This window comes from Nannobrachium achirus, assembly GCF_963921795.1.
Source record: "Nannobrachium achirus genome assembly, chromosome: 24".
Classification (NCBI taxonomy): Eukaryota; Metazoa; Chordata; class Actinopteri; order Myctophiformes; family Myctophidae; genus Nannobrachium; species Nannobrachium achirus.
In genome coordinates this window covers 17,164,891-17,192,866 of record NC_137831.1, presented here as the reverse complement: position 1 = coordinate 17,192,866, position 27,976 = coordinate 17,164,891, and the positions used below count along the sequence as shown (strand labels likewise).

Here is a 27,976-nt window from a genome sequence, read left to right as displayed (position 1 = left end):
CGATAATCGTTATCAGGGACGTGCTGACCATTGGGAGAAGCGGGACAACTCCCGAACGGCCATTAAGAAAAAAGGCTGGCCCACAAAGTAAATATAACTCATGTAATTGGCCCACTGGCTTGTCTCTCATGATCTGAAATGGCCAATCTTTGTGTAGCAGCAGCGCTATAGAGACAGAGATCTCTCTCTATAGCGCTGAGTAGCAGCAGCCCACAGAGCCATCACATTGGCCCCACTGGCTTGTCTATCTTCTGAATACCGGCCCACTGCTCCCTAGCTTCCTTGACTACTCCTGGATGGTCTACACATAGACTCTTTTTATACCAGAAATACAATGAGACCTAAAATCACAGTAACCGTTCATCGGTTAGTGTTTGGGGCCTCGCGGCGCATCCGGAAGGCGAAAAAAATGTGGGCCTCTCTCCAAGTCCTTTTCTCGGGCTGAATCAGGGGCCCAGCACATCCCTGATCGTTATTATCGTTTATCGTGATAAAAAGCACTCACAATAATCGTGAAAATATCCTCCGTCATGCACTGGGATCAATGCACCTTTTATTTGCGAGCTGCATATCTGGTACCACTTGTCTTAAACCCTTTATAACTGGTAAAACAGACCTGGAAACAATATACTTGATACAGTCTTTTTTTCCCACTCTCTACCAAATCTCTTTGCCAAAAAATAGTCGATCTACAAGCTCACAACGTTAACACAAATATACACAGAAAACATACACAACAGTACAACACAATGTGAAACAGACAGCAATCCAGCACAGAGAGCAAACACAGACAGGGTTAAATAGCCTCTGGCCAATAGGCAGTCATTAGGCAAAAGCTCACAGCTGTGAAGCCGGGAGGAGCTCAGATTGTCATTCAGTTTACTCACAGGAGGGGAGGGGGCGAGCAGAGAGTGGTAGGACAGGTGAAGGGCAAGGGCCAGACCAAGAATGTGACAGTTTTGTATTTGTATTGCAAGGGTCTTCAACAGAAGGGTCCGGGACCCCTAGTTACTATAGGGGATCCTCTTACTATAGGGGGTCCTCCAAATCTTTGTGTGATAGTAACCTTTTTCTTATTATATATATTTTTTTATATTAACCACTTGAACCCTAGTGTCCTTATTCTGAGAACTTTAGCCAAAAAATAGCCGATCTACAATCTAGGCGTTGTGAACTTGTAGATCGGCTATTTTTGGCAAAGAGCTTTGGTGTAGAGGTGAAAAAGAGCAGACTAAATACTGAGTGAAAGGTCAAGTTCACTGAGTGAAAAGTGAAAGGTCAAGTTCATTAAGTATTGACGGTTCAAGTGGTTAAATGTCTGAAAACACAAATTGACATGAATCCAAAATACACTGATGATTGTGCTGTCAAACAATGAAACTATAAGGAATCTATGAAAAGGTTGTGGGGGTCCCTGCTTCATCTCTCTCTCACCTAAGGGGTCCTTGGCCTGAAAACGTTGAAGAACCCTGATGTATCGTATTATTGTGTTCTATGTTGATGAACTGAATATAGGACCACAATGGAAGTCCCCAGGACTTTTTTATCGTTATCTTTTTAGCCTTATGTCTGACTGTAACTAATAATGTATTCAATCAATCACTACTATGCAATACTACAATACCTGTAGTTTGCATAGTTTAAACATAGATGTACTTTCCTGTCTTTGGAGTCAGCTTACACGGCAGCCAAATAGAAGATAGATAATTCATTCAGCTTTTTGTGGGTGTGTGTGTGTGTAAAATGGATGTGATCTTTTTCGATGTGATCCTAAAGTGAAATGGAGTCCTTTTCCATTCTTCAACTTTTTTTGTTTGTTTAAAATTCATCGTAAAATCAGAACGACACAAACGAGGTCAATGTCAATGGCTTTTAGTGCATTTACTAATGTTATGCTTCATCTGAATGGCTGATTTTGGCATCTGTTGAGGACAATGAGCTGAGTGTGCCCTTGGAAAGCTTCACTATTATGTGATTATTTATTTGCAGTACTTAGATTATTAAGGCATGCAGCGATGCTTCATTTAGATTGGTCAGGGTACAGTAGTCACGAAAAATGTTTGTCCGCTCCTTTTTCACTGATGAGATAGTTTAAACTAAGATACGATGACTAAAACGGTGGCTGGCGCACTAGAGTAACAACATTTTCTTTTCTGGCCAAAAAGTGTGTTTTACACAGAAGATTGGCGGCCGAGTTTTGTATCCACCAAAGAGAGTAGGCTATCAGGTTTCAACACATTAAAACCGCCTTTGTTTTGTCGCGTAGCAAAAGAGTAGGCCTATTTCTTTGAGCGATGCCTCAGAGCTCCAATGCTTGACCAAGTGTGTGGGTATGTCCCTATGTCTCTATGTTTGCAGCATGACCTGCAATACCGCTGGGTGACCTACTTTCAAGTGGCGCTGTTGAGCAGCCCTCAAGTGGCGCTGTGGAGCAGCCTAAAGGGCCATTCACACTGAGCACTGTCCAGAGCCTTCTACCTACAGAGAGTCCCGTCACTCCCGTTCACTTCATGGGGCCAGGTCTTCTACGCACACATCTATTGGTGTATAGTGACAAACGGCGAACCGGAAGTTTACAGAATGCATTGAAGTCTATGAGGTGTAAAGTGACAATGAACCACGTGACCAGTGCTGTTTCTGACCCTGCAAGTGGCAGAACTCTCTGATTAGAAGACTCTGGCACTGTCTATAACTATAACAGTTTTACCGAGTGTGTTTGTCTGTATGAATTAGCAAGGAATGGCTGTATGAGCGTGGCAACAACAGCTGCAGCCACCCAGCGTGCTGTTGAGCAGCTTTGAAGTGAATGGACAGGGATTTAACATTGTTCCTCTAGTCTAGTTCATATAGCCTAGCTTAATGAAATGAACTCATCAAAGACATCGCTCACTTCACACTGGTTGTGATTTTTACTGAAGTCGAGAGACTGCATTATCGGCAGTATGAAACAAACTCCCCGAAGAATCACATATCGTTAAGGAGAGCTCCTAAAGCTATGGACCAGAGCCAGGGGGTCCATAACTAATATTATGTGTACAGAAACTGGGGATCCTGGACATTTTCTTTTTAAAGTTTGCAAAACACTGGTGTGGTGAGACAGGAAGCCAAGGGCAGTGAAGGAAGAAAGACATGGAACAGCTGGAGTGGAACTGGGGATCGTGCTTCTGTCAGTGTCAGCGATTCTTTTTTGGCCCAGGTCACCCCTGTAAATAATGCTTTCACACAAGGAACCCCGGAATGACATTACTTTACACACCATACTGTACATCACGAGGAAAACTCGTGAGAATATGCCACCAAATATAGCATATTTTTTGGCTATTTTTGCTTCTTTTGTATCACATACTAGAATGACAAAGCAATATGCAATGTGGCCCTTTGGAGTGAAGTTGGAAATATAGTGGGCCTCTCCATCATCAAAGCTGCTCACTCCTGATCTAGAGGGTCTAAGTGGTTAAACTGAAGTGATAATGATGAATTTCAAATATCATCAAAGTATCCCACGGCACCCACTTTGAGAAAGCTACTGTATACATATATAGTTCTTCCCCACTTCAACGTTTATGTAAAGGGACATTTCACTTAGCCTCTGGATCCCAGGTGTCTCATTCAAGAAAGAAAAGCCTTTGATAATTACAATGGCAGGCACACAGATCAAAGACAAACAGATCAAAGATCAAATAGGGAGCTGCCGTTTGAATCCAGCGCCAAATATCCCCGCCCGGCGCCCGCCCTAGTCCCTAGAACGCGCCTGCTCGTTCAGTATATTTTAACGTCTACTCAGGCTTTTGTGAACACTCCCAGACAGTTGTCTTTGCTCGATTCAGTATTTATATATTTGATATTCATTCTATCAGACACGCCCCCTTCCTATACAAACCCATTGGAACGCCACACTCCATTTTAACCATGATAGCGTGAGGGGGCCTTGTTTTTTTCAATTACGTTTTACATTCATTTGATTGAATATTTATGTATTTTTAAAATACATAAATAATTTAAGTAATTGTAATGAAAGTTATTGAAAAAACACAAACATTAGAAGGCCAATATCAGTCATCAGAAAATGACCCCAAACATGTTTGAAAGTGAAATGTCCCTTTAGTGCATGGGTCTTCTACCGGTGGTCCATGGAGGTATTGTAGGTGGTCCTTGGCCATGCATTCAGAAAATATACATATATATATTTTTTTAATTTTACTTGCTTTCTTGTTTGCATGTGAATAATAATATTTTGAGAGAGGACTTAGCCTGTCCTGATTGGACAAATACTTTTGTAAATAGTTGATGCAGTCAAACGTGGCTGTATGATAATACTGCATCCAGCTAAAATGTTGTGCTTCTTGCCAAATGATATCCCTGCTCTTCACCGGTGGTAAAAGGCTTTGAAAACTGACACTGTATTCTCGGGTGGGTCTATGAAGGGCCCAGAATTTGGTGCAACACCCCTGGGTACAAGGATTCATTCACATTTTGTGCTTTAACTATTGAAAAATAGCAGATATACAAGCTCACAGTGCGGCACCGAGTCCCGCACTGCGAGCTTGTAGATCTGCTATTTTAGAAAAATCTTGAAACTCTTTTGTTGTTGTTTTTTTTAAACCCTATATGTTTCTATGTCAGTGGTGCTCAAACCTTTTCATGTGAAGGACCCCCAAAATGATATGTATTTGGCCACGGACGCCCATCTCAAAATATTAAGTTCCAGGGACCCCCCAGAAGTAACATTTGAGTTACAAATGTTCGCTTAAAAAATACATACACTCAAAGATTTGCACGCATTCTCACGTCTTTTCAAAAACAGCAGATCTACAAGCTCGCTCTGAGCTTGTATATCTGTAGGGATCTACAAGCACACAGCGCCTCGCTGTGTGCTTGTAGATCGGCTGTTTTCACTAGTTTAAATCATTTTTAAAATGATAAATACAAAACAAACGGTTTTGGACATACAAGGTTTCCACCCGACAACGACGAAATATACAATAATGTACAATAATTGGCCCACTATAGAGAGAGATCTCTCTCTATAGCGTGCAATGAGGGCCTCTACAACTCTTTTTCCCGGGCTGAATCAGGGGCCCAGCATGTCCCTGCTCTCTCCCTCTCTCTTGATCTCTCGCTCTCTCGCTCTTCCGCTCTCTCGCTCCCTATCTCCCTCTCTCGCTCAACCTTGAGAGATGTTACTGCCGAAATTAAAGTGCTGAGTCGTAATATACTCTATCAAAACAATGTCCATATAGTAAAAATGTGTCCGTATTAAGAATGCTGGCGTTACCCAAGCTTCATTGTTGAGTATAATAAATCAAATTTATGCGAGACAGCACAAATGTAATCACATATTCAACGTGATTTATTATTAGTCGCGTACTTACATGAAGGTTTGGACACTACTCTCTAACTTCTAATCTATCAAATGCTGAGAGATGCTGTGTAGCAAAGTCCAGTGGACTTGGTTTCACGCTAGGGTGGGCAACAGAGCCCTCTAGTGTCAGCTCTGCAAAACGACACTTGAGTTATCCTCACAATCATTCATCAGAACCAATTAGATGTAATCCAGTGGAACACTCCTAATTAAAACTATTTTGTGATCGCTCCCTTCCGATATGAACATTTCAGACAGATTCATTTTCATTTTGTGAAACAGTACACAATAACTGTACTTGAGTATTTCCAGATTTCAGTACTTCTACAAAGGCAAATATTGTACTTTTGCTCCACTATTTTAAAACATTAGTTACTAGTTACTTTGTAGCCACTTCAAGCTTGGCTATACTTTGGCTTTTGAAAATGGCTGATCTACAAGCTCACAACGCGTCGCAAGGCGACACATTGTGAGCTGCTATATATTTTGACATTCAAAATATCAAATGGGACATTCTGCATAATGAGTAGGCCTACTATAACTTTTGGTACTTTAATATTTTGATGCCGGACTATTACTTGTAACTGAGTATTTCCACATTGTGGTATTGATACTTTTACATAAAGTTAGCCTCATAGCATAATTGCCTAACTCAATCTTTGGTCAAATTGACATTTGACATTTGACGTTTGCCTAGCTCTACCCTCCTAACACTGCTGCATGAATGCAGAAATGTATTTAAGTCAGCTTGTTTGACTTAGGCAGAAAGTGGATTCTGAATGAGATTGAGAACATAGGCAATAAGAGTGGATGAATCAGCAGAGTTGGGAGCGTAGAGTTATGCAGATATAAATAAAGGCAAACAAACATGAAACATGAGTTTTTCACTTTATGCCTATAAGTCGAATTTGAGTACTTCTTCCACCACTGAATATACAGTGGTGGAAAAAAGTAGGCCTACTCACATTTCTTACTATCAATACTGGAATGTAGAACTAGAATTGCCATCGGTCGAGGTGAACAACTTGCACCTTGTGCACAAGTAGGCCATGTATGACCTACATACCTACCTATCTACGTACATACGCAGCCGAACTTTCAAAATTGACTTGAGTAAAAATATAAAAGTATGGGTATCAACTTTTTCTTGAAAAACGGATGCTAAAATAAAAATAATGTTTTGAAAATATTTTATAAAAAAATAAGCTTCATATATGTGTTTCTATTCAAAAAATGACCACAAAAAGCGTAAAATAATGATAAAATAATTATTTTGCCCATTGTCAGACACTTTGTTTACATAGACTAGGATGTAAACAAAGTGTCGGCCCTACAATGAAAAAGTTGACTATAGCTCCTTTAAAGTAGGCCTACTAAAAGCACTCATCAGATGTACAAGATCTACAAGCTCACAATGTGTCACATCGCAACACAGCTTGTAGAGTTTGTAGGTCAGCTATTTTCAAATGGCCAAAATGTATAGCGTTGAAGTAGTTAACAATGTCTGTTTTGTAATAATAATCAATCTACAAATTTGGATCCGAGATGTAGTGGAGTAGAAGTAAAAGTAATGGAAATTGGAAATACTCAAGTAAAGTACAAATACCTTGAAACTGTACTTAAAGGACGACTTCACCACATTTCAACTTGATATAATAGGTCCTCAGTCTCCTCACTAATGTTCATAATAAAATAGCAAAAAGAAAAAAGAAATCGACTCGGTCCAAGTCTCTTAGTAGAGCTGTGGGAAGGTCAGAAATCCATGTCTTATGACAAAATTGACAGATTTTTCGATTTTTATTATTGTGAGAACAATGGCTTCCACTTTAATATTGCAACTTTTCAGGAATAGAAAGCCTGCATTTTCTATTACGGTAGCTTGGATTTCTGACCTGCCCACAGCCCTCCTCTGAGACACAGACTGAGTAGAAAAGAATTGTGCTATTTTATCATGAACATTATAGTGAGGACCAATTATATGAAGATTTGAAAAGGTTGAAAAGTGGTGAAGTCATCCTTTAAGTACAGTATTTATATTAAGTAAATGTACTTACACCAGTGTGGATATGATCATAATGTATGTGTTTGTGGGTCTATATATCACTGCGGTCTGACCCTGTCTGGTGCGTTGTCCTAGTGGCTGGCCTCCACCAGAGCATGAAGGCCGGACGGCCGAGACCATTTTGTGTGGAGTGACATATCATGGACCATTAAATGACAGGAATAGACTTTTTCGCTGAGTGTGGCCTTTTTCCTTTTATGAAAGTATACCGTGATAGAAGGGAAGTACTCATAATTTGTACTTAAGTAAACTTATCAAGAGTGTATTGTAGAAATAAAGTGCAAGTGCAAGTTCGGTATTCAGATTTTAGTAAAAAGTACAAAGGTATTGGCATCAACATACCGGTATATAAAAGGGCGGAAATTAAAAGTATTCATCCTTATGCGCAGAAGGTCCCATTCTACAAATGTACGGTATAGGCTATAAAACGTATAATGATCCTTTGAAAATAGAAGATGTACAAGATCACAAGGCGCCGCAAAGTAACGCGTTGTGAGCTTGTAGACCGGCTATTTTCAAATAGCCAATGTATAGGGCTGAAGTGGAAAATTTATGTTTTGAAATAATAATCAAAAATCAACCAAGTAACTCCACTGCTTAGTGCTTAGTTAGGCTACTATCCCTGAATGTACGATGATATACAGCGTTCATATCGTCAACGTTTTCAGGCCAAAGACCCCTTAGTTGAGAGAGAAATGAAGCCCCCCCCCCACAACGCCTCGAGCGCTGTGAGCTTGTAGATCTGCTATTTTTGGCTAAAGTTCACAGAATATGGATATGGATATATTATATAAAAAAGGAGGGAAAAAAACAAACTTTCCATCACTCAAAGATTTGGAGGACCCCCTGTAGTAACTCTGAGGACCCCCTAGGGGTCGCAGACCCCCTGTTGAAGACCCCTGCTATACACTATTTGCCACCTCTAAACATTTTTGTGGGCTTGTGTCATGTCTCCTTACCTCTCCAGGTGTCCGGTTGGCTGTCTGTACCATCGCACTCCCGTCGGCCCCTTGGGACTCCTTTTTCTTTTCACCTTGACCACGCCCCTTCCTTCACATCCAATCCCGCGACATGGAACCCATCAAGGTCCAATCCTCCGAAGGCGGACTGAACGTCACCCTGACCATCAGACTCCTGATGCACGGCAAGGTACAGTAGGGGAGTACACAGTAAAACATTATTACGCATTATAGTCAGGGGATATCTTCAGAAATAGTGTAAAATCCTTGAATAAATTCCTCACCAAAAAATGTATTCACTATGGTTTAGTGATGAGTCATCACTTTTCACAGTTTTGTGGGAACCGCCTTAATGTTTTTTGTGCAAAACAAATGCTTGCAATGGATTGCAAGTAAGTTTAGTTATGTAGATAGCTGTCCATGGTGCTGAAGATTAGTTATGTGGATGGGTGGCCCCTGATATAAAGCTGATTCTGGTACTGAAGCTTAAAGCTATACTGTGTAAGTTGCTCACCTAGAGGTCAGTAGCTCTATAGCAAACCGCGGTCGCGTCCGCGTCTTTCGGCCGTTTTTCGCCGCGGACCACCCCTGCGTCTGCCTCCACCTCGCCGAGATCTATCTTTAGAGGGGTCCCTGGTTCCTGTGCGTTCAGGCATTCCGGAGAAACTGACTCCTTCGCCGAGTAAATGCTGTTGTTATGTTGAGGCAAGCTACACGGGCGCCTACAAATATGGCCGCCGTATTGTGATAGCGACCCCACTTCAAGATGCGCTGTGATTGGCCGGCAGTGTATAACCCTCGCTGTGATTGGCCGGTAGTGTATGATGACGCAATTTTGCCACGAAATTCTCCCCCCCTCACGGCTCATAGAAAACATATAAAGAGAAGGCTTCAGAAGCTGAAAATAACGGAGTGGGTGTTCTAAAACTTTAGCGATTTAACAGTTAGGACAATTTTAAGATTTGTTTTATAAAAAAAGTTACATGGTATAACTTTAATTATGCATGTAAAAATAGGAGTGCTGAGTATGAAAGCTCCTTTCTCCATCTTACAAAGCACAACAGTGCTTGTACAGACTTTTCTTTTAGGTAGACACAGATGTTACCAAATTACTCGACCTTTTGACCTAGGGTTCAAAAGTTTCTATCACACAAAGATTTGGAGGACCCCCTGTAGTAACTCCGAGGACCCCCTAGGGGTCCCAGACCCCCTCCCCTGTTGAAGACCCCTGGTATAGAATATGAGACCTTGCTTTGCCAATTCACCTTTCTAAATATATATATAGCCTATTGTATATGTTTTAAGTCATTGTGCCAAAGCAAAATAAGGTCAAGGTTCATTGTGATAACGTCCTCGCTTTCGACGACCAGACAATTTACCTGCCAAAAGAGAATCAATGCAATAAACGTGACCCTGGTATTCTCATTCCCTACGGGTGTATTGTACTCACGGGTGGCTTTGTTCTCTTCCGCAGGAGGTTGGGAGCATAATTGGAAAGGTACGTATCATTGGCATGAACAAAACACCCCACAATCTAATTCATTTATCATTTCTGTGACACAGCCGTTATGCAAGGCTTCATTGATTTTCTTTTCCTTTTTTTTTATTCCAGAAAGGAGAAACGGTGAAGAAAATGCGTGAGGAAGTAAGTGACTGACTCCGAAATGTAAACAGCACATGGTACATTAAGATATTAAAGCTAAAAGGGATAACACGAAAATGTCCCGGGGACTTTTATCTGTCAGTAAAAAAGTAGCCTCTCCAGACCATGAATGCAGTTTTTACTTGCCATGCTTGAAGGCAGCATTCAAGAGAATTGCCTTGTCCAAACTCTCCTGAACTTGAATGCAGCATCTTATGTTGAAAGAATTGCCCTCTCTGAATAGAAATCCATGCTGTACGCCACATCTCCAGTATTGACTTGATTAGTGCTTAGTTCAGCGTGGTATCAAGTATCGAAAATAGCCGACCTCCAAGCTCACAACGCGTCGCACTGCGACGCGTTGTGAGCTTGGAGGTCTGCTATTTTCAATATCTTCACCAAAAGGCCCTTTTAGAAATTTCATCCCCTGCCTCTCTCTGCACGTCCCTGCTATATGTACAAAAGAGATAGGAAAAGTAAAGTTTTTCTCAGGCCAAGTAAAGTTGCTCTGCATCATTGATTTATCCACATCTTCATTTCCTTTCCTCTTAATATAGTATTTTTTTTTCTCCATTTGCAGAGCGGTGCCCGTATCAACATCTCAGAGGGAAACTGTCCTGAACGCATCGTCACCATCACAGGGCCAACAGATGCTATCTTCAAGGCCTTCGCCATGATAGCCTACAAATTTGAGGAGGTACTGGAACATTCAACCTTCTGAAGTCTGTGCACAGAATATTTCGATTCATACTCTGTGTGTGTGTGTGTGTGTGTGTGTGTGTGTGTGTGTGTGTGTGTGTGTGTGTGTATATATATATATATATTGCTCTATATGTCCTGCAGCTGTCCAACAGAGTGTCTGTAGAGAAGTTTTCTCAACATTCAGCTGTGTACTGGAATTCAAAACAGTTCTTGGTCGTGAATGTCGGGAGTGGAATGCACTGTTTGTAATCACGTTTGGTTATCTTAAAAACCCTATAAAATAGTGATTCTATTCGCTTGCTTTGTATGGTGAAACGGGACTAAAATCCTTCAGCACTTAAATGGAATTGCTATTTCTGTTGTTAGTCCTGTTTAGAATGGCTTGTTTTCATTATGTCCCTGTTTAGAATGGCCACAGCAGTGGGGAGCAAATGATTTCTTGTTTGATTGATTGATTGAAGACTTTATTAGAAGTTTGCATAGGAAAAGGTACAGTTTCATGACGGTACAATTCACTTATTTCCACAGGAAACCATTTAAGTATCTCATATAACATTGAATGACAGACGAATAGACAAATAGATGTACTGTATTTTCTTCCTGGTCTGGTAAAGCCACTTGCTCCCAGACGTACCGAACAGTGTGAGAAAAAACAAAAACAAAGTGTCTGTCTGAGCCAGGCTTGATGTTTTCATCCTCTCCCCCTCAGGACATAATCAACTCAATGAGCAACAGCCCAGCCACCAGCAAACCCCCAGTCACCCTGAGGCTGGTGGTCCCAGCCAGCCAGTGTGGCTCCCTCATCGGTAAAGGTGGCTCAAAAATCAAAGAAATGAGAGAGGTGGGTTTTTGATGATATGTGGCTGGTGTTGCGCCTTTCAGGAAGCGTTGAGCTCTGCATGGTAATGTCTCATTCAATTCCACGACAAAATGGAATTGTGCGCTATGCAGACAGACTACAGTAGCACTGTAGCACATCCACAAACTGAAACGCGGCCCAAGTCTCAAGCTTATCTGCTACTTTCACCAGTTTTGATTGAATTTGAATCCTGAAATGTAACATGGTTCGGTGGTCGGTTTAGACCCGGCAGAGATGCTATATGTTTCAAGTTGCAGTTGTTAAAATAAAACATAGTGTAAACCAGGGTTCCCCAATTAGTTTTCCCCAAAGGCCGAATTATGTCTAGGGTACCAAGCCGAGGGCCACAACATTGCAGGGGGCGACGGTGGCGTTCCCGCTACTCCAGCGACAGTTCAGATATCGTCGTTGTCGGGTGAAAATCGTGTATGTCCAAAACCGTTCGTTTTGCATTTATCATTTTAAAATGATTTAAACTAGTGAAAACAGCCGATCTACAAGCAAGCACACAACGCCTCGCGGTGCGAGGCGTTGTGTGCTTGTAGATCTGCTGTTTTCACTATTTTTGTGAGACGGCCTTGAATGATGAAGCAGGGCTTTACTTTGCGAAAGAACGTACACATTTGGAGATACAAGGTTTCCACCTGACAACGACAACATACTAGTGTTGTTGCTGCTCTTATACCACCATTATTACTGGGGTTGGTGGGGGACTGACAGTAGCCCCCCACGGGCCGCAAATGGCCCGCGGGCCGCCTATTGGGGAACCCTGGTGTAAACAATAACTCTTGCCCAAGGAATAACATGAATAAAGGATTAGTGGAGAAACTTATTACACTTATTACACAATTGGCAGTGTGCACAAGACATTTGGCACCAATTGGCGCAGCCGTTTGTGAGATTAGACACACAGACAGACAGACAGACAGACAGACAGACAGACAGACAGACAGACAGACAGACAGGTAGATTATAGATTAATGGACTCATCCGGATAGTTAAACCGATACACTGTCACATTTTACGTCATAACGTCCTATCAATTTCTGCATTTTACTACCGGCTGCAATAACAACCAACCCAATCTCCCCCAAGAGATCCTTAAAAGTTATCTCTCAATCTTAAAGCCTTAGCTTATATTTGATTATGTTGACCTTGCTTCTAGGGCGGTATTGGATTGAAGGTCCTTTGTAATTACTTCAAAGCAACACTTCAACTAAATGACACAACAGGCAATGAATCATATTTTCGAAGGGGGGAAATGGGAATGCTAATGGCTAGAATGTACTCAGTTTATTAACATTTCCTCTGATATGCAACTTGATTTTGCCAGTTTAACTTTTACCCTGCTTTCTTTCCTTTCTATGTTACTCAATAAAACACATGTCATTTGTCCTGCAATATAGATACAGATGTGCCCTTTCAAAACTTCACGTGTCCGGCCATTGGCAAGACAGTAGATTTTCAGGGGATTTGTAGAACATTGAGCTTGTAGATCAGCTATTTTTGCTATTTTCACGACCTTCTCTGACTTCAAAGTTTAAATCTACCTATGAAGGTGGAGGCTGTTTTCTTTTTTCTTTTTTTTAAATACACTCCATTCTTCATAAACATTTGAAAGGCAAAACAGGGAAAGAAACCTGTGGAAAAATTCATTGTCTGTAATACTATTCAAGATTATAGGTTTGATACATTTTGTATTTCGGTGGAAACCACATAATATGTCAAAATATGTAGCCCGGCCATTTGAGAATAGCCGAGCTACAAGTTTACAAAGTGTCACAATGCAACACATTGTAAGCTTGTAGATCTGCCATTTTCAAAAGATTTGGATACATTTGAAAACTTGTGAAACAGGGCATTCTGCACAATGAGTACTTTTAAGTAACAATTATGATACTAATACTTCTGTACTTTTACTCAAGTAGGCTAAATGTTTAATTCTGGACTTTCACTCGTAAGGGCACAGTCACACTCACACATCCTACCTGTGAGGGCGGATTCTGCCAAAGCATTTCAATGGGAATGGAGCGTTTCTTTCTGCACTGCTAACCTCCTCTCTCCTGTGTCTGCCCCCTCCAGTCGACAGGCGCTCAGGTCCAGGTAGCAGGTGACATGCTGCCCAACTCCACGGAGCGTGCTGTCACCATCTCGGGGGCCCCGGAAGCCATCATCCAGTGTGTCAAACAGATATGTGTGGTGATGCTGGAGGTAATTTGGACAGGGACATGCAAATAAGAATAAAAAAGGAAGAATAAAAAAAAAAGAAGTATACATAAGCCTGTCACAATTATTACATAATCACCTAATCGCAATAATTTGAGATGGTCACACAATTATTTTTGCATGATTGTCATAATCGTTTCCTTGTTGAATTTTAAAAATATATATATTTTAGAACATTTTCAAAAATAGCGTTAATAGTAGATCAACAAGCTCTCGCTGTGAGCTTGGAATCTGCTCTTTTCACTATTCATGTTTTTAAAGTTATTAAATAGGTCTTTTCTTTGTATATTTAGGTTATCTGCCCTGTGCAACTTCAAAGCCTAAAAGCCAAACAGAAATTTAATTTTGATTCATTATATTCCAGTGTTCAACGACAAAATCACAATTAAATTGTTAATCACAATTATTTATAAGACGATTGATCATCAACTTTTGTCATAATCGTGACAGCACTAATTCATTAATAACTGATATGAGAATGTTTGTCATAAAACATTCCGGATTATCATTGTCCAGTTGAAATAGATGTGTTACAGTATAGGCCTTTTTTCATTTTATTCCCCTTCAAGACAGCCATGTTGAATAAATAGTAGGGTAATGTTATATCCTGTCAGGGATGTACTGTAGGCTACTGGGACAAGAATTCAGCAACGACCATCGATTTGAACGTTTTGAAATATAGAGGCTCTCACGTCAATCTCGCTATCCACCACATCGCCCTATAGACATGCGCTCTGTGGTGTTTTTCCATTGTCGCCTAAAGCGAGGAAAGACATGTCTTTTTGTCAGGTGATGTCCAAAGAACCCCAAATTGTTTACAAACAGCGCCATCCAGCATAAAAAAAGAAAACCTAACTCTGGAAACTCAGGTTTGGCAGGCAATGGTAGGCTACTAATGAATGAATGAAACTAATGAATGTTTCTATGTCAGTGGTGCACAAACCTTTTCATGTGAAGGACCACCAAAATGATATGTATTTGGCCACGGACCCCCATCTCAAAATATTTAGTTCCAGGGACCCCCCATAATCAAAATTTGAGTTACAAAGGTTTGCTTAAAAAATAAACATATTCAAAGAGTTGCACACATTTTCACGACTTTTCAAAAATAGCAGATATACAAGCTCACAGCACTCGGTGCCGCGCTGTGAGCTTGTATATCTGCTATTTTTCAATAGCTAAAGTATAGAATAATTCCAGGCACCTCCACCTTGGGCCCTGGTAACTCAGTCCCACTTTCTCACCCCTTGTGACGCCCCTGCCAACATGTATAGGCACAATAGCAGCAGCCTGAGTCTTGTTTCAAATGAATGAAACACAACCTTAATTAGCAGTCATCAATGGCAACACCTGTGAAGGAAGTATAACATTACACAACCATTTGTGTCAATATGGCTGCTGTTAAAAATATCTACTGTGGCTGCGTTTGCAAACGAACATGGACAGCACCTGTGCACTGACCTTATGCTGTCACACTGAAACACCTAAAGCAGTGGTTCTCAACCAGTGGTCCGGGGACCACCAGTGGTCCATGAGGGGGTTCCAGGCGGTCCCCAGCTAAATGATGGAGAGTTGGTAACCAAATGGACCCTTATAGTACATCTTTAAAAGTGATACACTATGCATTTAAAAAGTATTTATGTCATATTGTTTATGTCCCAAAAACGTTTTTCAAAAGGTTTGAGGCTAAATTACCACTCCTGAATAGAGAGCCTCTCTCATTTTTGAATGGCTCTGAGCATTTTCAGCTGCAGTACCACCTTTGGCCTGAAGTCACAATCGGCAGCAAATCTGGATAGCCTGTTTTGAGAACCCGTGGGATACTTTTAACCTTCGCCTTCTCAAAACCAGAGAAAGACACAACGGTCAGAAATGGGACTTTGTGAGGATAGAAGGTGCTAGTGGGACCCCAAAAAAAGGTTTTAAAATAGGAAAAGTGAAATTTCATGGTGTATCTCCTTTAACTCTTCAGAGTTTGGTTTCATTACAGTCTCAGGAGTTAAATTAATGGTAAACATCTGCAATGGTAAACATCTGCTTAATTTAGAATAAGTCTACACAATAACAGAATGTAGACCTATTGCTATTTTGGTCAACGTTTGCCTGTTGTCTCTCCTATGGCACCACATCAATACAGCAGCATGGATGGAATGGTGTGGCTCTTATCCAACGATAACAAAATATTCAACGTTTTTGAATATCTGATCAAATGGTGGTGATGAGGTGGCTCAAATGCCGAATAAATAATGGACCATGATATGAAAAGGGTTGAAAACCACACTGACCTTGAAAAAATTAAAAATTATAATACCTTTAGCTGCATTGACCTGTCAAAATGGCACCACTGTAAATTAAATAAGACAGGTTTCTTGTTTACAAACATTACTGTGCGTGCCTGTGGCCATTCAGGGGGCAAAATAACTGCTTTAGACTGAGGCCATGGCTACACAGAGCTGGATATTTGTGAATCTAGACATTTTTTGGTGCTGTTGGGGCTTGCAGCCACACGAAGCTTGATATTTTGGCAGTGAATCTGGATATTTTTCAATCCGGATAAATAAGTGGAGACATTGAAAAATATCTGGATATCTGGATCCGTGTAGACATGGAACCCGGATATCTCTGAAGACTTTACTGTGTGTGTGCTTGTCCCCCTAGTGGAGGTCTGGGGAATCAGATTATTTTAGACCTAGATATCTTTGTCGTGTGGACATAGATATTTTTCTATGTGGATATCTGAAAAACCAGGATATATGAAAAATCCAGCTCCGTGTAGCCATGGCCAGAAACAGGCACGGCTGATTATACTTAAGACTGTAATCAGCTTTGCATGATTACAATCAGCCAGGGAGCAATGAGCTGCAACCAGTGTGTGATCAAGTACACGTGCGTGGTCAAGTACACGTCCTCGAATCCATACATTTAAAAGTTAGATACCTCATCCACCACTGCAGTTCATTGGAGCGACCTTTCTATGTCTATGCTCAAACCAGTCATGTCCCTGATATACTGTCAAGTGTGCTGCCCCCTGCTGGCCCCTAGTTGCACAGGATCCTTAACCTGACTCCGCCAGATGGTGACGGTATTGAGTTAAAAAGTAGTGAAAATAGCACAGAGCAAGCAAACATGTTGGATTTCCTCACTGTTGAGTGAGGAAACAATATGTTGCACATTAATCATCTGGGGACCACTCCGATATAATATGGATACCCCCGGTTTGGGAACCGCTGCTGTAGGCATTAACGTGTGCACTGTTTCAACACTCTGTATAACGTGATGTACTGTAGTGTTATGTGCGTGTGTGTGTGTGTGTGCGCGCGTGTGTGTTTGTGCGTGCGCATGCATGCGTGTGTTGCTATAAACTGACCCTCTCTAACTCTCGCTTCTTTTCACCTCTCACTCTCTTCTTTCTCCCCTTAAAAAACGCACTCACTTTTTTCTTCTCTTGTTCCCCCCCTCTCACTTTTCTTCTTATCGTTTGAAATTTTCCTCTATTGTTTTCTTCTTGTGCACGTACTTTTTTAACGCAACGCCCTAATTTACGCTTCGTCCTGCGAAGGCGTCGCTCGCGGAAATGGCACGACAGTTTGCGAGCGCGCGCTGACGACGGCGCCGTGCCGCTCGCAAACCGCCCGTTTCCGACGCTGACGCGCGATGAAGCGCGAATCAGGCTTAACACTTCTTCTCCACGTCTCTCACCGAACTCCCCCACCCCCCCACCCTCCACTGCCCACCCGACCCCTCTGCTCTGCTCCTTCCCCCCCCCCCCACCCCAGTCCCCGCCGAAAGGTGCCACCATCCCCTACCGCCCCAAGCCGGCTTCCACCCCCGTCATCTTTTCAGGTGGCCAGATGAGGGCGGACCCGCTGGGGGCCTCCACGGCCAACCTCAGCCTCCTGCTGCAGCACCAGCCACTGCCTGTTAGTGTTTCAGGTTTCTTTTTAAACCCTTCCCCCCCTCGACACACCCCCATCGATATGTCGATATGACTATTTTCGTCGCTGCCTCATCCTTAAAGGACAACTTTTTTATGTTTTTTACAACAAGGGTTCATATTTTAGATTGCAATTAGAGGAAATAAAAGATGAGTGTTAGAGTGAGGGTGGGGGCATGTGTACAAGTGGCTAAATAAATTATGTCTTTTTAGACACAATAAGCCGGCAATGTCTTTGCTAGCCCCCATAAGTCACATCTGCCCATGAAAGATCGCGGTGCATCTTGGGAATGGGCTTATTGTGTCTCAAAAGACATCATTAGCCACATGCATTCCCCCAACCTGGGGGCATGCATGCAAATCAAAATCATTACAATCACTAAAACGATAGACTGAAGTAAATGAAAACATTTTAACACTCATCTTTTCTTTTCCCTTGTTGTAAAAAAACAAAGTTGTCCTTTAAACTTCTTTACATTTTTTTTTTTACAATTTTTTGAGCTTGTAGATCGGACGATATGAACTTTTAAAAAATGGTTTTCAAAATAGAAAAAAAAAATTGCAACAAAGTTGTTCTTATTTTGATCATAAGATTGATTACTGAATGTCAAGTCTCCAGGTTTTCTTCAGAATATGTATGATTTTGTGTCAGTTTAAACCCAGTAAAATGTACTGGGTTCATTTATTGAAACCAAGTACGTATGAATTAAACAGTGCAGTTACAGGTGGACACTGGTCATTTTAACTTAACAGTCAAGCTCAGCTGCAAATAACAAAACTATGGTATTTCCTTCAATAACAGAAATGGGCTTATATGAGTAAAATGTATCAATTTAGTGCAAGTTTAAACTTCAAGGGGCAGACAGACAGACAGACAGACAGAAGGAGAGGGAGAGAGGGAGAGGACAGGAAAGAATATACAGACAAACGTCTTATTGCCGCAATCACTCACTGTTTGACTAGATGTCCTTCACATTGGGTTGTGTTTGTCATGCATTGAATGAATCCACTCTGAAAGTTGTGGATACATCTCTTAGCTAAACTTGCCTCTGTGCTCTGTGTTGTTGTTGTGCTGCTGCACACCAGGAAGTAATTTGGGTTCAGGAGTGGGTCACACAGTATAATAGTAAACATCGCCCTCTAGAGGCTTGTATTTGAAGGCAGGTTTTTATCTGCTTCTTTCAATGACACACCTGGACATTAAAAAAGGCTGGTCTTTAATTGAATACAGGACACTATTTGAGGATTTAGGTGATGATGTCCTCTGGCCGTGCTGTACCTGAAGTCTCCATGCACACCCAAACACTTCTTCCCGCAATGACCAATGACCATACCTGCCAACCTCTGACTATAATACATGAGATACAGGGATATAGGCCTACATTTTTCCAGAGAGGGGTGAATGTACACTATGTGGGACTGGAGTTTATCCAGTAAAAGAAACATTCCCACTCTCTCATTGATGATTTTATTTTGTTATGAGTGTGCCAGAGAGAGAGAGAGAGAAAACAAACGAAATACTGACATAGTGATTTGCATATCAAAAACCCAAGGAACTACACGCAAGTCAACATTAATGGCCGTGGCTGCATATCAGTGGAGCGTGTGAGTATCTTATATGGCCCACTGGCCCTTTGACACATGCATTGCCAAGTAAAAAAAGTTGAGGACAGGGACCCACAAGCCCAAAAAGCTCAAGGAATAAGTTTGAACCTGTGATGTTCTGTTGTACTTTTTATTTCTGTTTTATCTATTAGTTTGGTCATTAAGGTCCACAGAATGAGAGGTCTGCTCTGCCGGAAACATCGCGACAAAAAAGTTATGGCTAAACTGTATACACTGTCCCATTGACTCCACTACACAGGAAAAAGAAATCTGCTTTAAGTCAAACTAGGGGGTTTTCATGATTCTGAATCCATTGCAAGCATTTGTTTTGCATGAAAAACATTCCTTGGGCTAGAAAACGGACCAAGAAAACTGTGAAAAGTGATGACTCATCACTGTGATGACTGTGAAAAGTGACCAAACTAATAAATAAAACAGAAATAGAAAGTACGGCAGAACATCACAGGTCCTCTCCCATTTTGAGGGACTGGGTCCCCGGGCTAAAAAGTCTGAAATTCCCCAAAACAGGATGGAGAACTGGCCGTCAAGGACGTCTCTGTTTATGTTTTATATAATTAGGCTTTTATTGTGTTTGTTTCATCTCCTCTCTCCCCTCTGGGGGCTGAAGATCCCTCTTTAGAAAACCACTGTGATAGAAAGTGACTGTGAAAACCAGGGACGTGCTCTGTCGGGCAGAAAACCTCGTATCTCCAAGTTTCAAATATGTAAATTATTTCGCAAAGCAAAGCCCTGCTTCAAATCATACAAGGCTGTCGCAAAAAAGTAGTGAAAACAGCAGATCTACAAGCACACAACGCCTCGCACCGCGAGGCGTTGTGTGCTTGTAGATCGGCTGTTTTCACTAGTTTAATCATTTTTAAAATGGTTTTGGACGTACAAGGTTTCCACCCGACAATGACGAAATATAACTCATGTAATTGGCCCACTGGCTTGTCACTTGTCATGATCTGAAATGGCAAATCTTTGAGTAGCAGCAGCGCTATAGAGAGCGCGCAATGAGGGCCTCTAAAACTCTTTTTCCCGGGCTGAATCAGGGGCCCAGCACGTCCCTGGTGAAAACGATGGGCTTAATTAAATGTGCGTGAGCCAGCCTAACCCGCCGACTGCCAAAGAAACATCACAAGTTTGTACAAAGGGTGGGTGGGGAGATTAGATCTGACAGCAGATACTCCGGTGGCTGGTAGGAAGCCATATGAATTCACTGGCGTGGTGTATACTTAGATATCACCTCTGGCGGGTGGAAACATCTCCTTGTCCGTAACTATTCGTTGTTGTCGGGTGGAAACCTTGTATGTCCAAAAACATACAAACACACAAGTGTGTGCTTGTAGATCAGCTATTTTCACTAGTTTTGTGCGACAGTCTCGTACGATGAAGCAGGGCTTTACCTTACAAAGAAACGTACACATTTGAAACTTGGAGATACCAGGTTTCTGCCCGACTGTAGACGATTATCAGGATTCAAATTTGAAAGATTAGCAGATTCACTTGGCGGATATGCTACCGTTGACACGTTCATGTGACGCTGTAGTATGATCGCGTAGTCGGGCGTTAATTTGAGAAAAAGTTCAAATAAGGAGATAAGAGGTTTCTACCCGACAGCAGCGAAATACACAAGCCAAGCTTTTCTGTGCGTGTGTGCCTTTTTTTTTATCTACATGTGCATACAAAGTAGCTACTTCATGAGACAATGACAAATGAGCGCCGACATAGCATAATATGACAGGCTAACCGTTTCTCTCTCCTGTTCACAGGCCTACACCATTCAAGGACAGTATGCCATCCCGCATCCAGATGTAAGTGTTAAAACCCACGAGGCAACCTCTCTCTCTCTCTCTCTCTCTCTCTCTCTCTCCATATCTCTCTCTGTCCTTTTCTCTCGGTTGTCTAACATTTAGGCTACACTCATTCCTACCCTATTAATATTAATGTCAGCCACAGCAACTTTTGTTCCTTTTAAGAAACTCCCCGTAGCCTATGTCTGTATCTATGCCCTAACTCTGAGATGACTCAGGCTCCGCAGGCCTCTCCCCAGCTCTCCCTCTTTTTGACGTCACAGAGGGGGCTGTTTTTCTTTTCTTTTCTTTACCCGGGGGCTACGGAGAACCACGGGCAAACAAAGCAAGAATTGATGAAAGACACATAGACTCATAGGGATATTCTTTCTATATCAACAGCGAGGTAATTATAGGGATAGGGAGAAAGATTTGGCAGAGAGAGAGAGAGAGATAATAAATGAGAATTAGATAGATGGTGAGGTCAAAAGAAGTTGGACGTAGAAACAAGTTTCTGTTTCCCTCTTCCTCTATCTCTTCTTTCCTGTTCCTCTCTCTCTCTCTCTCTCTCTGTTTTGATTTTCCTTCAGCCTCTCTTGTGTTGTTACTTTTCCTCAGATCCACTCGACTTACTCTGGTAGTGTTTCTGAGACCGACCTGTGTGTATCAGAGTGTATGCGTGCCCATGCGGACAGTATGTGCGTGCGTGCGTGTGTGCGTGTGTGGGCAACAGGAAGAGTGGGCGCCAAGGAAAAGTGGGCACCTCGATAAAATTGGCTATTTTCTCCAAAATGCAAATAAAAATAAAAACATATTTGTTAATATAAATATTTTTTATCATTTTGGACAAAATAGCCAATTTTAGACCAAGATGCCCATTCTTCCTTGGTGCGCCCACTCTTCTCGTGTACCGCGTGTGTGCCTTGTTTTAACGATGACCTCATAGCGCTGCTGTCAACCTCCTTTCCCCCCCTCAGCAGTTGAGCAAGCTCCACCAGTTGGCTATGCAGCAAACCCCCTTTACCCCCCTTGGACAGACCACCCCTGCCTTCCCTGGTACGTACCTCTCTTCCACCACCACAACCTACACAACCACCACCCTCTCTTACCGAAGCTCCTCTCTTCTCGTTTGTACCTGTAGAGACATACACACTCTCTTCCTCCTTTTTTATTTATTTAATCTCTCTCTCTCTCTCGCTCTTGTCTCTTTCACTCTCTGATGACAGAGAGTTGCATTCCAAAATGGCATGTCCATCTGAAGAGGGAGCAGTGGCATCAGTTCAGAAAAAGCTAAGGTATGGCAACATGACTGGTGTCAAGACACCAGTCATGTTGCCATACCTTAGCAACAGGCATGATACATTTATTTAAATAAGTACTTAACATTTTTTCCCCCCGTTTCTTGGGCTGGATATGGCAGCCTGGAATGGTTTTTCAAGTGCAGCTAAACTTGGCATGTTAGTAAACGTGCCACAATTAACAATAAAATGCATTGCACCTGTGCAGCTGACCGGGGGAGAATACAAGTGTGGAGAATATAATTATAATACCTTGTTAAAGTGACCATTTTGTCAAATTTTGCTTTTCCCTTTTTCACTCCCTGAGAGGGAGTGAGCTTGCTCCCATGGTGTCATCTTGGCGACAAATGTGACCAAACGATCAAACGTTTGACTGGAAACGGGTTTACCCTTCCAGGCCCGTCCCGGGGCACTTCCGAACTACAGGCATGAGGAAGTGCCATTCTCAAACCCCAAGAGAGAGAGTTAAAATGAGTCGCTTAGGGCCACAACCAATAAGGGGGCCACATCACAGGAAGAAGATTTCTTTTAAACATATTGTTACATTATGTCATGTATCCCCTATCCAAAAACTAGAGTTATTATTTTATAATGCCCTCCCCCTTCCTCCTTCCCCATAATCTCCAACTTCACTCTAAGCCTGGCTGCCTGTACTTGATTCATGAGCAAGTCAATATACCTCCAAAAAGAACATTTCGATCTGGTGCTGCAGATTATTTTAGGTAGCCCCCCGCTGACGGATGTGCGCATAAGCGCGCATCCGTCAGTGGGGGGCCACCTAAAATAATAATAATAAAAACAATCTTGCATAGGGCCACCTGAGTCCTATAACCGGCACTGAATGACAGACGCATGCCGTCTAAAGCGGACTTGAGCCTCGAGAGGCACTGGCCTAGCGAGTCGCCATGCTGAGCGCCATTCCAGTTTTGTTCCGATATATCCTAACTTTATCCCCAATAAGAGTCAACATGTGCTGTTTCAGCGCCCCCTTTCCAGTCAAACGTTTGACTTCTTGGGACGTCCGTCTTGGGAGTGAGAATGCGTTGAGCATGAACGTTGGTCGTGTGATATATCGAATCATTAATTTATCGAATGTCTGTCTGTCCGCCGTCTGACCGTCTGTCTGCACGCTGACATCACTGATACTAAACAGTGTTGCCACCAAGGTAACAATGCCCAACTGACATCAACTAAGCCCAACTGACATCACTGACTGACATCACTACAGTGCCCAAATTTGGAGATGATATCACAGACTGGCCTGGACACGGAACACCATATGGGCGTAAATGAGTGCCAGCCAGACAGACGGATAAAACGGGTATTGCACAACTGGACATCAATGGTGACTATACTGCCCAACGGGCACCGGTCTGGGTTTTCCAACATTACTTCTGAGACTCCTACATTCAATCCCTCATCGCACACCGCCGGGCACAGGACTATTGGCTATAATTTTACAGACGTCGTCCTCCATTTTGCGTTGGAAGTTAGCTTAGTTGAAAGCTACTAAAGCATAAAATGGATGCACAGCATTTTGGAATTGAACTCTCTTATTCTTCTTCTCCTCCTTTTTCTACTTCTTCTTTGTGTGGTTTTCCTCCTGATGGTCCGTTTGGGGCACACTGTGCCATGTGACATGGCCTTCTGGTGGTGGTCTTCTCTTGTTGACGTTGAGGTTTTTTCCTTTTTTGTAATTTTGCCTTTTCTGTGATTTATTTTATTATCTTCAATTAAAAAAAAATATCCCTCATAGTGTCAATTTTATATAATGTTATTTTTATTTTATTTCCGTTGATGTGAATGTCTCAAAGATGTTTTGGGTTTCCTTCTAGGAAATAAGTAGGAACTTGGAGGCAAGTTGTTATGATCGTCTCTGTCGGGTGGAAACCTCATACTGTACGTCCAAAACTGTTACTTTTCAGTGATACAAATTCAAACCCAGTAAAAGTAGCAGTTCTACAAGCTCAAAACGTGTCGCTTATACTGTATATCTGCTACTTTTGATACGTTTGTGCAACGCTGTTGTATGCCCAAGTAGTAGCAGGGCGCTAAGGTGTGACGTCGGGCACCCGGAACTAGTGGCGATCAAACTGACACTGTGGGAGCCAAACCAGGGCAAAGCCAGAAGGTAAGAAGCGAACCACCTATGTAGAAGCACTGTGGCGCGACATCTTAGCTAACAACAAGAACTCAAGACCCTGATGCTAGTGTGTGGGGGGCAGAGTTTCAGGAGTCCTGAGTTGGTGTTGGCTAGATCGCACTCTTGCATCGCATCCCAGGGGCGTTAATTTATAGAAACAAAACAAAACACAAAAAGTTAAGGAGAGATAAGAGGTTTTCTGCCCGACAGCAACGATCTACAGATAGATAGATACCTTTATTATCCCAAGGGGATAATCTGCTGCCTGGACTGCAGCCAAACTGATCCTGGGTCGCTGTGGCGCTATTAGCCAAAAGCCAAGGAGAGCCAGTTTGACCAGAAAACACAGCAACCCCTGGACTTTTTTGTTTTCTCGCCAAAACTCAAGTGAATTAAATCTGGTCCATCCAACGGTGTGCCAAACTCTACTGTCCTTTGTCTCTCTGTCTCGCTCTCTCTCTCTCTCTCTCTCTCTCTCTCTCTCTCTCTCTCTCTCCATCTCTCTCGCTCTCTCTTCTGGTTGTTCAGCAGCAGGTTTGGATGCCAGTAACCAGGCCAGTACTCATGAACTCTCCATTCCCAATGATGTGAGTACATTGTTGTGCTGTACGTACATTTAGTGGTAGGGAAATGACGTATCCCTACATTGGCTGCTCAGGGGACAAAAGGATTTAAATCACTGTAATGTAATGTAATGCTCTCTGACCACGCTAACGTCCCACCGCCATTTCCTTCCCAGCTAATAGGCTGCATAATCGGGCGCCAGGGAACCAAAATCAACGAGATCCGTCAGATGTCTGGGGCGCAGATCAAAATTGCTAACGCCATGGAAGGGTCGTCGGAGCGCCAGATCACCATCACGGGAACCCCCGCCAACATCAGCCTGGCCCAGTACCTCATCAACGCAAGGTCAGCAGAGCACTGGGGACCCCTGGGTGGGTGGAGGGTGGGTGGGTGGGTGGGTGGGTGTGCAGATCTATTACTCAGGTCCAATTTCTATATAATACTTTGTTTGGATAGATGTTAGGATTATATCTCCACACTGGCCTGGGAAGGCCTCGGTATACTCCCGGAGGGAGTGGAGGAAGTTGCTCAGGATAGGGAACTGTGGAAATCTCAGTTGGAACTGTTACCCCCACGACCCGATTCCGGATAAGCGGTTGAAGATTTTTCTTCTTTCTCAAAATTTTGATCCCACGAAATTGTAATCCATTTTTCACCCAGTGCCAATTGCCTATGCTGTAATCCTGGATGCTACCTTCCCTCTGCCAACCTGGGGAGAGCCGAGCCCCAAACTGAGCTCATGCCTCCTTCAGTGCATGAGGAGTGAGCAGGCTACTTCTTATCACCTGACAGGGGGAGCTTCCCCGGTTGGACGTAGCACGTGGAAGCAACACGATATTCCAACCAGTTCCTTTCCCCTCATCAGGCACCCCGGCTGGCAAGGGAGAGGCATTATAGAGACAAGGATTAATGCATGTCTTTGTGAGGGTACCTACCCTAGGAGACACGGGGAGAACATGCAAACTCCACACAGAAAGGCCCTTTCGACAACCCTTTTTTCTTCTTAAAATTGCTAATTACAAGGCACAAGGACTTAGTATCCATACAATCGATTATTTGCATTGTAAAACGATACGATACAAAACCAAAGGGTATGACATTTTGCTGTTTGCATATCGATATAGTAGATCGCTGAAAATTAAAATCGACTTTTCGATTCAGTTACTATATTGTTACACCCCTTCAATATACACATTTTGGTTTTGTTCCACTGTTTATGTTGACATTCATCCCTTGCAGGAATGTTTCTGTCTTTGGGGTCGAGGAGGAGTCGCCCAAAGCCCTTAATTGATCCCTTTGAATGTGTGTGTACATACACAGATCTGCGATTCTACCTATTATGCCTTTAACCCATTTAGGCCTAGAATTATAGACTGCTTCAACTGTTGAAAAATAGCAGACATACAAGCTCACAGCGCGGCACCGAGTGCCGCGCTGCGAGCTTGTAGATCTGCTATTTTTGAAAAAGTCGTGAAAATGTGTGCAAATCTTTGAATATATGTATTTTTAGGGCGAACGTTTGTAACTCAAATTTTGCTTCTGGGTGGTCCTTGGAACTATAATATTTTGAGATATGAATATTTTTTACAGGGGCCCTGAAAAGGTTTGAGAACCACTGACATAGCAGTCTCTCAAGAACAGACTAACTGAGCTCCAGTTCAAGTGAAAAGGACCTTTTCTTTAACAATGGCTAAGCCAGATTGCTGACATAAAAACATTAGGACACTTGTAGAATCGGGTCAAAATCGGGTCAAAATTCAAATTTTCACGATTTTTCAAAAATAGCAGATCTACAAGTTCACAGCGCGGCACTCGGTGCCGCGCTGTGAGCTTGTATATCTGCTATTTTTCAATAGTTAAAGCAGTCAATAATCCTAGCGTAACAAATGTCAGTACTTCATCCATCACTGACGGTCACCTACCGTTCTCCACATCCGTACACCCTCTCAGGTTCCGAGATGTGGCGGCCATGTGGAACGACCCGTCCTCCATGACCACCTCCTGAGTTCCCCGCGACTACGACTGGCTCCTCCGCTCGGCCCCTTCCATCGCCTCGACCACCAACCGCAGACAGACAACCCCTACCAAGACCTACGGACACTGGCTCTGGCTCTCTGAAAGAAAATCTAAAAAAACAACCAACAACAACAAAGACACAAGCTTAAAGACTCCCTGCTGACTTCTTCTACAACAGGAGGGTGGGCGGGGCTACTATAGGCACCGATTTCTTTCAGAGGGCCATAAATATGTATAATCTCAGTTGATTAGGTTTTCTTTTTTTTTTTCTTTCTTTTTTTTTGGTTTAGAGAACTGTTAAAGCATGTTGAATGTTTCTTAGGGAAAACGTATTAATCTTGTTAATCTTTTTAATATTTTCTTCTTTCTTTCTTTCTTTCTTTCTTTCTTTCTTTCTTTCTTTCACTATCTCTATCTATTGCCTCTCTCTATTTCTTTCTCTATCTCTGTCAGAGCTGCGTCATAGAACATCAGTAACCATTTTAAAAAGTATATTTAAGAAGAAAAAAAAGTCATTGTTTTAAGATTGACCGTTTTGTAGAACGTAGTTATCTTATTATTATTGTTATTACATTTATTATTATTATTACAGCTGCTCAGTGATGCTATCGGCAGATTGTGTGGTGGGATGTAGCCGACATCTACTCTTTCGAGATCTATAATGTATTTGAATTTTACTGCTTTTCGATTCCAACTCTGCATCTTTGTCTATACTTTCAGAAATGTATCCGATCTCTAACCTTTGACTCTTTGCTGCATCACATGACCCTGTTAAGCCAGTGGTTCTCAAAGTGTGGTCCAGGGACCC

General features: G+C 42.3%; 1 protein-coding gene across 2 annotated transcripts; it reads left to right on the top strand.

Annotated features, from left to right (window-relative positions):
- Window positions 1-8,392: 8,392 nt before the first annotated feature.
- LOC308280485 (poly(rC)-binding protein 3-like) lies at window positions 8,393-27,157 on the top strand (the record flags this gene model as incomplete). Of its 2 annotated transcripts, none has more annotated exons than XM_080720766.1 (12): window positions 8,393-8,573; window positions 9,858-9,881; window positions 9,996-10,028; window positions 10,606-10,722; window positions 11,437-11,568; window positions 13,669-13,797; window positions 17,589-17,663; window positions 21,127-21,168; window positions 22,125-22,203; window positions 25,123-25,175; window positions 25,328-25,497; window positions 27,103-27,157. In XM_080720766.1, the coding sequence occupies exons 1-12, from the start codon at window positions 8,496-8,498 to the stop codon at window positions 27,155-27,157; spliced, it is 987 nt and encodes a 328-aa protein (XP_080576892.1). In that variant the 5' UTR covers window positions 8,393-8,495. The 2 variants fall into 2 exon arrangements, with proteins under 2 accessions (XP_080576892.1, XP_080576891.1); XM_080720765.1 differs by having other exon boundaries at window positions 17,589-17,732; window positions 22,128-22,203.
- Window positions 27,158-27,976: the final 819 nt, after the last annotated feature.